This window comes from Melospiza georgiana, chromosome 7, assembly GCF_028018845.1.
Source record: "Melospiza georgiana isolate bMelGeo1 chromosome 7, bMelGeo1.pri, whole genome shotgun sequence".
NCBI lineage: Eukaryota > Metazoa > Chordata > Aves > Passeriformes > Passerellidae > Melospiza > Melospiza georgiana.
In genome coordinates, this window is record NC_080436.1 from 15903006 (window position 1) to 15918281 (window position 15276).

General features: G+C 38.4%; 1 protein-coding gene across 3 annotated transcripts in view; it reads right to left on the bottom strand.

The window, feature by feature from the left end:
• The window catches only part of PARD3B (par-3 family cell polarity regulator beta), a 391325-nt gene that overhangs the window by 190190 nt on the left and 185859 nt on the right, over positions 1-15276 (bottom strand). For all 3 annotated transcript variants that reach the window (XM_058028158.1, XM_058028157.1, XM_058028156.1), the window contains exon 11: positions 5568-5753. In XM_058028158.1, coding sequence (XP_057884141.1) covers positions 5568-5753 — 186 coding nt within the window. The remainder of the gene's footprint in view (positions 1-5567; positions 5754-15276) is intronic.

Sequence of the window (15276 nt, forward strand, 5' to 3'; positions counted from 1 at the left end):
TCAAAAAAAGGGAAAAGCAGCTTTTAGTTAGTTTAATGGGCTCACACTATAACTATTAGTACCCACACTGCAACCACAAAGGAGTGCTACAATGTATTTTTCATGCATAATTATCTGCTATTAAGATCTGGTAAAACATAGCTCAAAAAATTTTGTCTTACTATCTTATTGGTGTGTATCTTGTCACAATTCTCATGCCATCACATGGGCCAGCGTCTTCAGTACAGAATGGTCACTAAAATTTAAGCATCCTTGCTAATTAACGCTATCCCTATTTTACAACATTCAAAACTGCTGCCAGTAATAAAATTAGGGTTGAGCCATATCAAGTAATCTATGCTTTGAAAAAGTAATTCAGCTTCATTTGCCAAGGTGACATTTGTGAGTGTAATAAAATTGTGGACCACTGCTATTTTGTGATTTAGGAGTCCTATTGCTGTTGTCATTATGATCTGTGATTTATTTCTTTTCATAAAACAGCATGCCATGGACATTTCTCTCTAACCAGAAAATAAGGTCTATTTAATTGAGACAGAGGAATTTCTTTCAAAGCTTGTCAAGTTTGCAATTATCAGGCTAGCATTAGACCTCAAACAAGGAGGAGAAAGAAACCAAAGATGTCTGATAGAAGGTGGTGAAGGAACCGTAACAGGGAAGATCCTGCACAGAAGTACAATGCTTAGTTGAATCTGATTCACAGGTTCAGCACAAACTCTCCATAAGGCACTCATCTGAACTGTTTACATATTTCATGCATCTGAGCAGTACAAAATTATATATACTGATTTCTATTTTTTTCTGTAACTAAGATGTTCAATTCACTATTCTGCTACTGCTGCCAAGTTGAAGTCATTTTTGAGTGAGTTACAGTAGCTGTGACACACCCAGATTTATTAAGTGTTATTTTTGTTGGAACTGCATATCATCATTACTACAGCAGAGTACAGATAACCACAAAGCTGAAAAAAACCAGTATATAACAAAATCCAAAATAAACTGGGACGGACAAGAAGATGGAAAGAAATAATTAGGAGACGAGCCACTCTGAGAAGGAAAATTAGGAGAAATAAAACATTTCTTGAGAGGGTGTGGGAATGGAGGATAGAAAAGGAGAGGCCATTTGGAAGATATACTGAAACCTCTCCCACCTCTCTGCTGAATATTTTATGCCAACTTAAATGTACATACAGCCAAAGTCAGTAAGTTAACCTCACACTCTTTCTCTATATACAAATGATCCCATCACAAGAGGGGAGACAAGGGTTAAAATTGCTGAACCCAAAATTTTATTATTTGCACATGTTTTAATTCCTCTGTGTCCAATCAAAATTTGCTGAAATGAATGGAGCTATTCAGAGCAACAGGAGTTTGAGGAAAACAAAATTTATTTTTTGTAAATTTCTGTAAAACGTTGAAAATTTTACAGGTCTTCATGTCCTCCCCCTATGGTCCTACAGTTTCTTGGATTACTGTCTTTCCTTTCTGGAGAAAATACTATAATGTATTAAATATCTGTTAAAGTCTGTTTCTAAAGTCTATACAAATACAATGCCAAATGCATCTTGTCACAACTACATCACTTAAGTATGCAACTGTCCTGAACACAGCACACATTTTTAAACTAATCACTGAGCCTCACAAAGTTCTGAATTGGCCCAATTTTCAATTTTTCTTGTAGTACTTCTGTATGAGACTTTATTTATATTTTAATTACATTACTTCTTAAAAGGCTTCTTTTGATACATCTGCCCTTCTTGCCCCTCTGTTATGTGCAGGATTTACATGAAAAATTCAACTTGAATTTGACACTTCAATTGTGATAGAAGAAAAAAAAAATGTGCATCATTCATAAATATTGATCAACCACACTTGCTAAGTCACCTATATAAGCCAGGCTGGAAGACAGCTGAATGCTGTTTTCATACAACAGGCAGAAGTTACTTCACAGAAAAACCTTTCGCCTCTTTAGAGACCAGGAAAAAAAAAATCCCCACGTCTAAACAGTTTCCAAACACAGATTTTCACATCCCTTGTGTTATGGCCTGGTTTGGAAGCCTGAACTGCATGAAAATCTGCTTGGCTCAAAACAAGCTAAATGTTGTTTTAACACGTTTCTTCTTTCATCTCTGAGAGGTAGGTTTCTTTGTGGCTTTTGAGCAGGAAAACAACATTTGGCATTTCAGCAGAACAGTTTTCAAATGCCATCTCTGGAACTGCGAGTGAGTTATTTAATAGAAGCTGATGTTACTCTTCCTCACTTATTAAAAAAATGCTGGGTTTTTTATGACAACTCACAGCAAGGGGCAGAATCCACTACCACATGGCTGCCATATTCTCACAATCATTCACAAGACTCCCACTATTTATAGTAGAACAGGAAGATATAATGCCATGATCTTCAGGGACTTATCTTTTTAATCAAGGCACAATAAGCTATTTCCCTTATCACACCAATGACATTTCTGTCAGAAATGCCCTAATGGCAATTATTGGAATTATCCAATTTCTCCATCCACTGCACATAACGAGCAACATTTATTGCAGCACTCAGAAGGACCAAGGATGTTTGAGTTACACATTTTCATTTGAACAAATGCACACATAGAAAATATTACATCATTTCCTGTAATGGCTCTGTTTCATTTCAGCTGCAGTGGACTGCAAGTACCTGATCCTCAGGAACGCATTGTAAATGAAAAGTGAAGATGTCTCGAGGTGAGCAAGGCTGAAATCCCCAAAGTTGGGGGAATAACAATGCATTTAAATTCAGTCAACTGTTTGTTTTCTTCACATGAAAGGCTCTGCCTAAGTAAAAATATCAAGTAATCCAGTAACCTCTTTATCTTAGAGATGTTAAAAAATAGATGCTAAGTAGGGACATAATGGTTCAATCAACAAAAGCAACTGGTTTTATTCCTGTGGGATACAGTGTTAGAAAACAAACCTGGAAGGTTTTTTAAGGCTTTTTTTTGTTTGATTTTGTAGGAAGAGCATTAAAGAGGACTGAGTCTTACTGTAGCAGGTATGATGCTACATGCATTGACATTTTCTAAAACCTTTAGCTAGGACAAAAGAATAATCATAAAAGATAGGATACTTCAGTTTTCCATTATGATTTTTAAAATGTCCCCTACTACACTTTACAATGCCACTAACACATTAGAGCTAGATTAATGTGTTTATATATCAAAAAAATTAAAAATATTAGCCTCTCTTCAGACCTTGGATCAAGCCAATAACAAGTAATGGTAACATAAAAAGATGGTGTGCATCTCACAGTCTACTCTTCATTCTAAGAAACACAGGGGTAAAGAAATTTAATATCTCAAAACCTTTATACAGCATTAGAAGGATTGAGCAATTACTTTTCAGTGAAACAAATGTGTTGAAATTCTATGAATTACATTTCTTCTTCTGAGGACAAACAGTGACTATAAAGACAAGGGGATAAAGTTCACACTTCTATTAGCATGATACACCAATATCGAAAAAAATTTAAATTCTGAATGCAGAAGTGATAAATAGTGAAAGAATTCTCATGTCAGTGAGATTAAGATTTCCGCCTGTGACAGTTTCCCAAGAAAGCACTGTACACTGAAAAGCAAATGCACATGTCTTAATCCATAATAATCCATTTCAGAGAATACCAATGAATAGCATGGGAAAAGGCTCTGGACAACTACCAGCTGGAAAGAAAGGCTTTTTATTTCAAAACTTGCTCCAAGAAGAGATTTAAAATACGGACAATAGGACAACATCTTTAAATATTTGTGCACAAATATGTGCACACTTTTAAACTTGATACAAGGAATTTTATTAATTGTTAATACCCACCGATTAGATTATGTTCTATATAAAGGTCATTAGACAGAAGAAAGCCAGCTGTTCTCCATGCATTACACAACAGTAGACTGCGAGTCTTAAAACACTGCCAAAAAGACTGCATTCTGTGAGCACTTGCACACAGGACAGAGTGTCTGAACAGTTCTGGTTGAAGCCAGAGCCTCAGCTACTGTCTCATTTGCTCTGGAGCCTACATTCAGATCCATTACCACAACACAGGTCTAATTGCTGGAAGGGTTATAATGAGGTAGAATAGAGAACAGGTCACAGGACTACAGGCCATCACAAGACAAAATAATCTCCCAGTCATGGTGCCTGTTCACTCAGGGGTGAGCACAGAAGTCCTGCTTTAATAGTCTGCAGACATCTCAAACCAAAATTAACTGCTCTGGAATGAGTCACTGTGGGGGAATAGAGAATAGTAAACGTACAGAAAAAGGTTGTCTTATGGGTCTGGGATGTGACAAGTAAGGCTGTGAGCCCACTAATACGAAATATGGCTCCAGAGCTTGGCTATCCAAAACAAGGAGTTTATCCATGGCAATGCACTGTCTTGCAACTTGCAACTGGTGTGGACACAGAGCTGGGAAAACAAAGAGGGCAGCCTCATTTCCACAGTAAAATGAGTCGTACTTTGCAGGAGACACCCACATGAATTGAGTTTATCCAGCCCTATTTTAGCCAAATGTGTGTTAACTCAGTTCTGGTGTAATGCAATCAGATGAAGATCCAAGCTTTTTGAAATAACTGTGAGACTAGGAAAGGTAAATAACAGAAGTAAGGAACTATTAAACATTCTTATGAAACCTAAAACCTTGATTATTGCTATTTACTAGCTGCTGTAAATAGATGAGGATTGAATTTTTAATGCTGTGTATTGTCTTACTCAGCAGGCTGATGTCAGTAGAGCAATTTACATAACACGGAATTAAAAAGTATTTTTACAGAAGAGAGAACTGCAAGGAATTCCTGAGATAAAAGAGAAAAATTACATTATGGTTCTACAGGTGTTTAACATACTAGCTCTAAAAAATTAAGTAATTTGTTTCCAATTCAGAGAAGTTACCTTTTCCAAGTTTTACCTGGGGCAAAAACATGCAGTCAACAGCTTTCCTAAAGATTTGACAATAAGTCAAATACTTTTTAATGATAAAATACACAACAGTCCTTGTACAGTGCTTAGAAAGAACAGAACAACTCATAATACTGTCATTTACCAATTTAATATTACCAATTCAATCCACCTCAGGAAAAACTGATAACTTCTGCACAACTGATATCAAGCTCTGCCAAGACATATTTTTAATACAGTAATAAAAATATTCTGAATAAAAAAAGAAGAAAATTATGAGAATTTTTTATTTATAGGCACAGTTGTAGGTACCAACTTCTCTGTCACTGAGCAATCAAACTTTTCCTGTAGGCCGTGGGGAGGCTGGAAGCATCCTCTACTCATATCTATCCTTATTCTTCTTCCCCTTCCCCATTTCCTGCAGCATCCAAATGTTCCCTAAGGTTTGCAACAATTCATTTTCACCTTGGCAGACTTTTTTGCTTTGCACACAACCCCAGAAACCACGAGACAGTGTTATATTTGTAGTTCACCCAAAGGAATGAGATACAAAGGTATTTATACCTAGAATGCTTCTCAAGTAAGATTCAGGCCTCACCATAGAAATGACAGTATTCTAACACATTCAGCTCCTGACGTGCTTCTTCCATACCTTAAAAGCAGCACCTCCGTGAATAACAGATTTGATGAAAATCCCAAGATCAGCTCCTGTCTCCCGAGACTTGTTGCCTTTCAAGCTCACACCAAGTCCAGCAGAGCCAGAATCATTCAGAGGAATCTCAAAGGTCAGCTGCTCTGTGGTTTCTGGAGAAAAAATACTGCAGTTTGGCTCTCCTTTCTGTTGGAGAAAACAAGCATGAAAACAGGGGTGATAAGTCAGTATGAGTGGTGTCCACAGAACTGTACAATAAGAAATAGTCCTCTTTTCCAGAAAATAGCTTGAAGAAACAGCTTTATAATCAACAGTGCATTTAGCTGACATTTTGTCACAAAATCTGGCTTAAAATGTTATTTTTAATGATACCTGGGAATATGCTTAAATAGAAGGTAAAATAGCTTAGTTCCACATGATATAGAACTAATGTTGCAGTAGAATGTAGAAAAGACGTTTATACACAGCTGCATTAAAAATGTAAGCCATAAAACTCTCAACATCTTTACATGCAGCTCACAAACTATAATGACAGTTATACTGTTAAATCCCATGCCCCTTTGAAAATTGAGTTTCATCCTTAAAAAATTATCCTTCCCTTAAACCTGTCTGCAGAGCAAAGCTGGTGTAACAAAAGCAAAGGTGAAAATTGAAAGCACAGTAACGTATTCTGCACTAACTCCCTTAGTACATACTCTGATTCCATAGAGGTGTGATTGCTCCTTTTTCTTTCTGGTATCAGTTAATCCCAAGATTTTCTCTAGATTAGAGAGCTGTTTACAAGACTGTTCAAGTCAAGCATACACAACTACAGAAGATCAGAAAGAACTTTCTTTTACTGTACAGTGCATCTGCAGTTTTGTAGGGCTTTCTGTTGCTGGGCAGAAGGGAAGAGGATTGGTTGTCTTATTAAAAGCAGGTTAGAATCATAAAATTAAATAAAATCAAAGTTTTCTTTGAAATATTTACATTGGCACACCTCAAAAATAAAACAAGGACAAGGAGACCTATTAGGGAATGAAGTGTGAAGTGTTCATGGAAAGTGTTAGTGCAGAATGTTATGCAACACATTCAATTTCATTCCATTTTTCCTTCTCCATATAACTCTAAGACAATAAGCTTTTGTTTTTTGTCATTGGGACATTTTCTATTCTTTGAAACAGTAGTATTAAAGAATTAATAGAAAAAAAAAACTATGAAAAGGAAGCAGATGATTACAAGTTGAAAGATGACTGACTGCTGCTTCCAAGGGTGTCAAATTCTTACATTACATTATCAAGCAGAGGTCACATGCAAGGAGTGCAGTAGCTGGGCCACTCCTCTTCCCCAGTGAGAGATCACCTCCAGGACCTAAGCTGTAGCACAGACAGTATCAATGCAATTGTCAGCAAAGGTGTCAGCAGTACAGATGTTTCCTCAGCAGTTGGAGTACACCTGTGCATTCAGCTATCATGCTGTCTGATCAACAAAAGTATGACCCCAGAACTAAGGGCAGAAATTAACATCCTGAAGAAACAGTAACACCTAAGTATACTTGCATTTATTTCAGATACCCTTTCACTGCTGAGGAGCAACCACTGGTTAGAGAGGAATCCCATCAGCCAGAAAACTATCAAACTCAATCACAATATGCACCATGTTTAAATTTTCCTGGAATGTAACTACATGACATTAAAGTCAATACAGTTTGCCTAACTGCCAAATATAAAAATGACAGCACCAACACTGACAATTGTCTTGATACCAGCATTCATCTCCAATACCAAAGTTACACATTTGTGCTTCTGTTTTTGTTCACCAGAAGTAAAGAGTTCTCGGCTACACATATCTGTCACTTTTATTTCTTAGTCTGGATATTGACATCCTGAACATAACCCCCTAAAACCTATAGATTTGTAACAACTGTAAGCAATACAGAATGATAACTTGTAAACACTCCTCCTCTGACTTCAGAAGAACCAGTGTAAGGAAAAAAAACACTACCAGCCTTCTAACATAACCATTTTGTATTTAACTTTCTCAAGGTTTTAGAGAAAAGATTTTCTGTCAAATCTTTTGATTTTTTCAACTTGCACATATTCTTGTCAATTGATTCTGAACTCTTAGATCAGAACTCTACTCAACTGGCACATCCTGTCAAGTATTGGACAGAAGCAATTCTTCTCAGGGTCTCAGACATGTGATGACTCCTGCCTTTAGGACAGGACTTGGTATTACTTTCCTGTTTCCTTAGGCAAGCAGTTCCTCTGTCTTTCTGCTCTCTTTCCACTTTAATCTGTGACATCTGCACTAGACTTGCCCCTTCTCCATGTCAATACTGTGGTTGTGTCTTGGCCTATATCCCAAGAAAGGCAGTGAGGGGGCGGTTAGCTCAGGACAAAGCTCTTGGTGCTCCTGCCTGTCTTAACCAGAGCAGTCACAAACTGCTTTATAGCACTACCTCAGTACAAACTAGGACTTCAATTAAAGCTGAATTTGGTCACCCAACAGAGTTGTTTAGTGTTCTCCATTTCCCAGCTTCCTCTAACATAATTATGCTGTGCACTGGAGCTTGTTAAGTAAGCTACCATATCGCTCTATGCATGACCAGGTGTGTTCAGCAGGACTCCACACAAGTACAGCAAACTTTTGTCAGTATTTCCTAAGTTTTCCTTAGCACTTAGATTGGAATCTGTGACATTTGTCTACCATTTTCCTTGCTATAAGATTTCTATGAAATAGATCACTTAATCATATCAAAATGCCTGTAAATTGAATGTAAGCTGCTTTTACCTATTACTGGAGAACCCAGTAATATTTTTTTAAGTCCTTCACAAGTTACTTGTTTAACATAGTCCAATCATCCCAACCATCTCTCCTTTTCATTATTTATATTCAGCTTTATCCAAAGATCCAGTAAAAGCTGATTTTAAAATAATGTTGAGCATTCAAAAATTTGTTACCCATGATGGAGGCTGAAAGTCAATTCAAAGATTTCACAGGATGGGTAAGAGGAAAGGAGATGCATATCTACAAGTCAGTGACTAATTCACTGTACAGAAAGTAAACTCTGTCTTTACTTCCTTAAAATTTTCCTCAGATAGTCATTGTACAGTATCAGATAGTAAATGCCTGGTAGTAAGTCTAGAACATCAAGACTATTTAGTGCAAATACAAAACTGAAAATTTTATTTGTTGGAGCATGTAAGAAGCAGCAGAAAGGAGGAAAACCAGAGGAGAAAAAAAGGATAAACAAAATCTAGAATCTTGATTTCATCCTATAATTTCTAAATATTTTCAAATAATTATCCTAATCATAATGCTCTTCCCAAGCAATACCTTTTCACTGATGACAAAAAGAGCTCCAGCCATCCTTAAGTTAACAGCTCATCAATTAACTGCTTCATTTGGGCAACTAATTAAATGAATGATGGCCTCTGTTCCTAGAATATGCAGGTATGAATATTAAATGCTGACAGTGACTCACAGAGCTGGATTCCTACTGCTTCTATTTCCCTGACTTTGCTAAAACATTACCCCAAGACATTAATACTTCACAATATAGCAACCACCACCAGCTGAATTATGGTCTGGTAAAGCAAACCCTCCCCAACACACTAAACCTTGAATTCTATTAGAAACACTTCTTACCCCAAGATCATCCTAGATTCTGAACTCACTCAAACACAGAATGAATGAAATGAGCTGCAACACAAATATGTTCCTAGCCCAGAAAAAACTTACAGCTTTATTTTATTTATTTAAATTGCCCAGTCAACAACAACATAATGTATTTTCCATAAGATATGTATCATACCCCAGCAGTTCAGGAATTAAATGATAGTAGCCACTGAAGCTATTCCCTACAGCAGACATAGGAAAGTAACTCAATTGTAGCAGGATAAACAAGAATTCTTCACATAAATCGAAGTCCAGATAGCTAAGAGTTGATCCCTCAGGATGGTTAGAGCTTTGAGGCCTGGCCTACAGACTCTAGGACTTTCACACAGACCAGGGTGAGTAAGGTTGGAAGGGAGAACAGTGGGTCATCAGGCCCAATGCCCCTGCACAAGTAGGGCCATCCTGGACCACACAGCACAGGACTGTGTCCAGATGGTTCTTCTCCAGTGAGGGAGGCTCCACAACCCTGAGCTCCCTCAGCCTTTCTTCATAATAGACATGCTCCAGTTCCTTGATCATCTTTGTTGCCACCCTCTGGGCTGGCTCCAGGGGCTCCCTGCCTCTCTTGTGCTGAGGAGCCCAGCACTGGACACAGCACTCCAGATGTGCCTCACCAGGGCTGAGCAGCGGGGCAGGATCACCTCCTGCGACCTGCTGGCAATGCTCTTCCTAATGCACCCAGGATCCCATTGCCCTTCTTGGCCACAGGGGCTCACTGATGGCTCAGGAACAGCTCACTGTCCACCAGGACCCCAAGGGCCTTTCCCACAGAGCTGCTCCAGCAGGCAGTCCCCAGCCTGTGCTGGTGTGTGGGGCTATTCCTCCCCAGATGTGGGTCCCTGCACTCACCTTTGCTCAATTTCAGAAGGCTCCTCCCTGCCCATCTCTCCACCCTGTCAGGGTCCTTCTGAAGGGCTGCACAGAATTGGGGGGGATCAGCCACTCCTCCTAGCAAACATGCTGAGGAGGCATCTGCCCCTTCATCCAAGTCACTGATGAATAATGGGCCCAGTATTGAACCTTGGGGGACACCAAGGCATCCAACGAGACCCTGTGCCACTGTTCAGCCAGTTCTCAATACTGTCCACTCACCCAGTCCACCCTTCCTGAGTTGGCCTGTGAGGCTGTGGTGAGAGGCATGGTGTCAGCCTTGCTGAAGTCGAGGTAGACAACGTCCCTCATCCATCCAGGTTCTTGTTTCATTGTAAAAGGCAATCAGGTTAGTCATGCATGATCTACCATTAGTGAGTCCATGCTGGCTACTCCTGATTACCTTCTTGTTATCCATATAAATAGAGTTCCCTGAATCCTCCTTCTTGCCCTTTCTGAAGACTGATATTTGTTTTCTTCCAGTCCTTGGGCACCACTCCTGACCTCCACAACCTTTCAAAGATGATTACTAATGGCCTCTACAGCTCTCTCAGCACTCATGGATGCATTGCATCAGGGTCTACGGAATTTTGGAGGTCAGGTTTGCCTAGGTGGTCTATAACCCAATCCTTCTTGACCAAGGGAAATTCTTTCCAACATTCCTTTACCCTTGTCTCCCAGGCCAGAGAATCCCAGAGAATCTCAGAGAACCCCTTGTCAATGAAGACTGATGCAAAAAAGGTGTTTGGTAAATCTGTTTTCTCTGCATCTTCTGCTACCACACTCCCTGTTACATTTAGTAGTGCCCCCACCATATTATCCTTGGTTTTCCTTTTGTTATGGAGGTATTTATATGAAGAACTCTTCTTGTTGTCCTCGACATCCTCGGCCAGATTTAATTCCAAGGCTCTGGCCTTCCTTATCTTGTTTTTAGTTACTCTGACAACCCCTCAATATTCATTCCAAGTGATCTGACTCTGTTTCTACCTCCTGTGTATTTCCTGCTCAGGCTTGAGTAATGACAGGAGTTCTCTATTCATCCACGCAGGTCTCTTGTTCCCTTTGCCCAATTTCTTGCTCATTTCTTTCCTTTAAGAGGGGTACATTGAGACAGGAACACTCTAAAGTACTAATAAAATTTACTCAGCAGAGACATAAGTCAAAACAAACACCCAAGAAACACAAAACTCCAACACAAAACTGAAAAACAACCCAACACTTCAAGAGTCAGTCTCCACTGCTGATTTTGTCCTTGCTAGGCAGGTCCTTCCTTCAGCTTTGCTAAATCTTAGCTGTCACCTTTCAATGGCTTCTACAGCTGCAACAAGCTCTGAACAGTCCCCTCCTGATAATCACATTCCTGCAGCCTAGTGATGTTTGTTCTCTAATTTTTATAGTAGACTGCCAGCCACAGTTGCCGCTCAAAGCTCCCTCCTGCCTGCACCATCCAGCACACTAGGCAGCTCCCCACCTCTCTCAATTGCTTGGGAAAGACAAAGACCTTCTCTCTCTTTCCTGAACCAGAAGGCAACAGAGAGAATTTATCTAAGAGGAAACCTTTTCACTTGCTGTCCAGATTTGGTGGTTAAACACAGCAGAGCAAACAACCAAATAGGTACTATCTCTCTCAAGGGAAATCAGGACAGAACTGTTTTAATCTTCTGATATACCTGCATGCAACTTCAGTAAAATCAATTCTGACATCACCAGAAACCAGACCGAAAAGTTCAGAGTAGAGTTTATATAAAGTGAGAGAACAGAGTTTGCTAGATATGAAAGCAGAAAGCCCTAATAACACAGTACTAAATAATATTCAGCAATGCAGACTAAAAACCTAAGGGTCTCATGATACATTTAATTAATCTCCTGCCAATGATTTTAATTTTTAGAAGCACATCTCTACCTCAGATATCTAATTTCTTAATTAAAATATTATAATAAAGGGTTATTAAAAAAATCTAAAATATTACTCATCTCACCAATAAATTCTCAGTATTTTAAACACCACAGAGAATATACTTTTAAGCCTTCTCCTACTCCCACAACACTCAACTGCTAAGTCACCAGAGCAGTACAATCATAACTATAACCTTTGAGAAAAGTACTGTGCATTTTATTCTTCCACTTTCTACTTAGTCCATGGTTATATCTACACAATATTGTGTCAATCTTCTGTCTACCATGGGACACCACTTTCAATTAGTCCTTTTATTTAATCTTACAATATCTGTTCTCATTGACCACAGCACTTTTAATCTGCGGATTTGTGATAACCTAATGCTAATCTCTCACTGGAAAGGTTGCCTTATATATCCTTATTGTGTTTTTTGCCAAAAGAGAAGCTTACAAAAAAATTAGCTCTCACTCAGGCAGGAAGGAAATAGCATTTGTTTGACACAACAAGAGACCTTTCAGTACCTGTCTGGTGCCCTTGACCAACACACTAATATGGCCTCTCAATATGCTGACTGCCCCTTGCCTGGCTGCTCATTTCTGATAAGAGATGTCAACTCCCTGGGGTGCCATTCAGAGCCGACAGCAAAAGGCAAAAGACCCAAGAGGGTTATTTTCAAAGGTTTATAAAGGAAATAAGACATTTGCATCCTTTTGCAATGACTTTCTGATAAAAATATTTACATTGTGGCACCACATAACTATAATTGGCAGAAAAGCTTGAAGAGAAGATATTCCCTATTTGCATTATGCTCCACATTCTTTCCAAGCACTTAGCCACAATTAAGAAATACATTGCTGACAGGTCAGTCATCCAGTCACTGCAAAATCTGCACTGTATTTTGCAATAGACATATTGTAACACTCTTAAAAGTAATACTCAAAGGTAATACACTGCTGTAATCTTGTCACAATCTAGTAAATAACTGAAATCATTGCTGCATGTATTCATCTTTAGCATTTCTGACATTTATATTGGCTTTAAAATTATCTGTACTCCATACTACAATAAAAACTAAATGGCCACTAATGGCACACCCTGCTAAGACAAGAAAGGCAGTATCAAATCCATGGAGATACATGATAGCATGCTTGGATAATTTTAATGTTAACACAGTACACTACAAATTTGTGTCACATTAGATAGAATGTGTCTGGTTTGAATTATGTAGACTTTCTGGAATTATAGCTTCAAAAATCGACAAAATTAGACTCAGCTCTTCATCCAAGGCAGATATAGTGCATTTCAGAAATGGAGATTCTTCAGTTTGCATGACTTGCCTATTGAAGAATCTACCAAGGAAATGGCTGACCCTTGCAAAAGTTTTGTATTTGTTACTTAGTGTGCACTGCTGCTCAACATTAAAAAAATGCAGTTTCACTTTACCTTTTAAGCTACATAACTGTAGCTTAAAAGGTAAAGTGAAAAAGTAGCTAGTTCAGTCCTCAGTCAAAGTCAGTCTCACTGTGAAAACACCCATTTTCAGCCCACGGATGGGGTAAGCCACGTGCTTATGTACCCTACTGAGCTGGAGCCCTGTGCAGTTAATACCCCTTGGCACCCAGAGCCTAAAATCTTACCACACATGAAGATGGAAGGCTGCATGGTATTTTCAGGGTGTATTTAAGGGTGCTGCTACTGTATCGTTTCAGAATTCATTTCAGGCACAGGTCACAACACGGTGACATACAAACCCAACTCTTCACTCATTTTAGTGCTTACTGTTTTAAAGGTATAGTAAACAAAGCAATAAGCAGGTTATAATTCTTTTACGTCTACTTCAAACACCACATGCGTACGTTTTACATTAAGTCAGCCTAGGAAAACTTTTAAGTTCTTTATGTATTCCAAGACAAAGATTTTAGAAATGTTCATATAGTATATGGAATAGAACTGGTGACCCTTGTAAATGGCAAGGCACTACATTTGTTAGCAGGATTTAAAAATTGCCCAAATACTCTGGTTTTATTAAATGCAAATGCTCTAGACCCGGGTAAATGCATCTAAAACATATGAAGACTCAATTTCTGTTAAGACCAGATTTTATATGCCTCTATTCTGATGAATATATACTTTTGATTTCATACATTAAAGTGGGTTTCCAAATAATTTCAGGCAACCTCAGAGCTAAGACTTACATTATCAAGTAAGTAGTTCTCACTTTGCAGTGCTCTGAAGCAGGGTTCCTAAATCTAGGAATTTTGGGCAGTAATCCAATAACACATCTTATGAATATATTAGCTCATAATGCAAGTAACATTATGCTTTTCTCTCCTTACTTGCATCCTCTCCGACTTATTCTTTACCAGCAGGCAGAACACCATCAGAGGATTTTGCAGGCAATGAAGGTTATGATCAGGTCTTTCAGACCCTCCTTTTAAGGTTCCTCATATTTGCTAGAATATAGGAACAGTGGGTTCTGAAAGGTAAATCATTGCTGGATCATAACACTCTGATGGGCCTGACAGAGAAAGCAACAGTAGACTAGATGCAATAAGGTCTCTGTGGCCTCAAAAAGGCTGACAACTGCTATCACATAGAAAAATCACGTTTGCTGTGCTGGTACCTTTATGGACACTTCACTGCATATAAGAGCTCAAAAAACAACCACTTTTTAAAGGTACATGGATTATCAAGCAATTTATTCTGCTTTGGTAAATTAGGGAGTCACACGCAAACCCTGGATAAAGAGATACTTTTCAATGTGACAGGAAAAATCGTCACATTCCTTCTTAACACTGATCTCTCACTGACTTTTGCAAAGAGCACAACTAATCAACAAACCTCAAAGTTTCCAATACTCTAAAAGATAATGAAATAGTAACCATCTTCTGAAATACATAATGAAGCTGAAAACCTCTGAGGAGTTGCAGCACACAATGTTTTGTCTTGAAAAATATATGTTTGTGTAGACACAACCTACATTCGCTTCACAACTATTCCAGATGAAGAGAATAGGTCAAAAATGAAGCTTTGCTTTAAAACCCTCAGGATATTAAAAAATCTACATAGTTTATAAATGAAGAAAGGTGCCACGTACATTCACAATATCCTTGTCTTCATTACACGGAACACCTTCTTGTGTACGCTAATAAAATTCAATATATACTACTTTTTTTTCCTATCCAATTCATCTCCTTTAGAACAGAGGTAACACAATAGAGAAATAATACTTGCTGGAATCACTTTCTGCCTGAAATTATTTGTCCATTTCTGGATAATTGA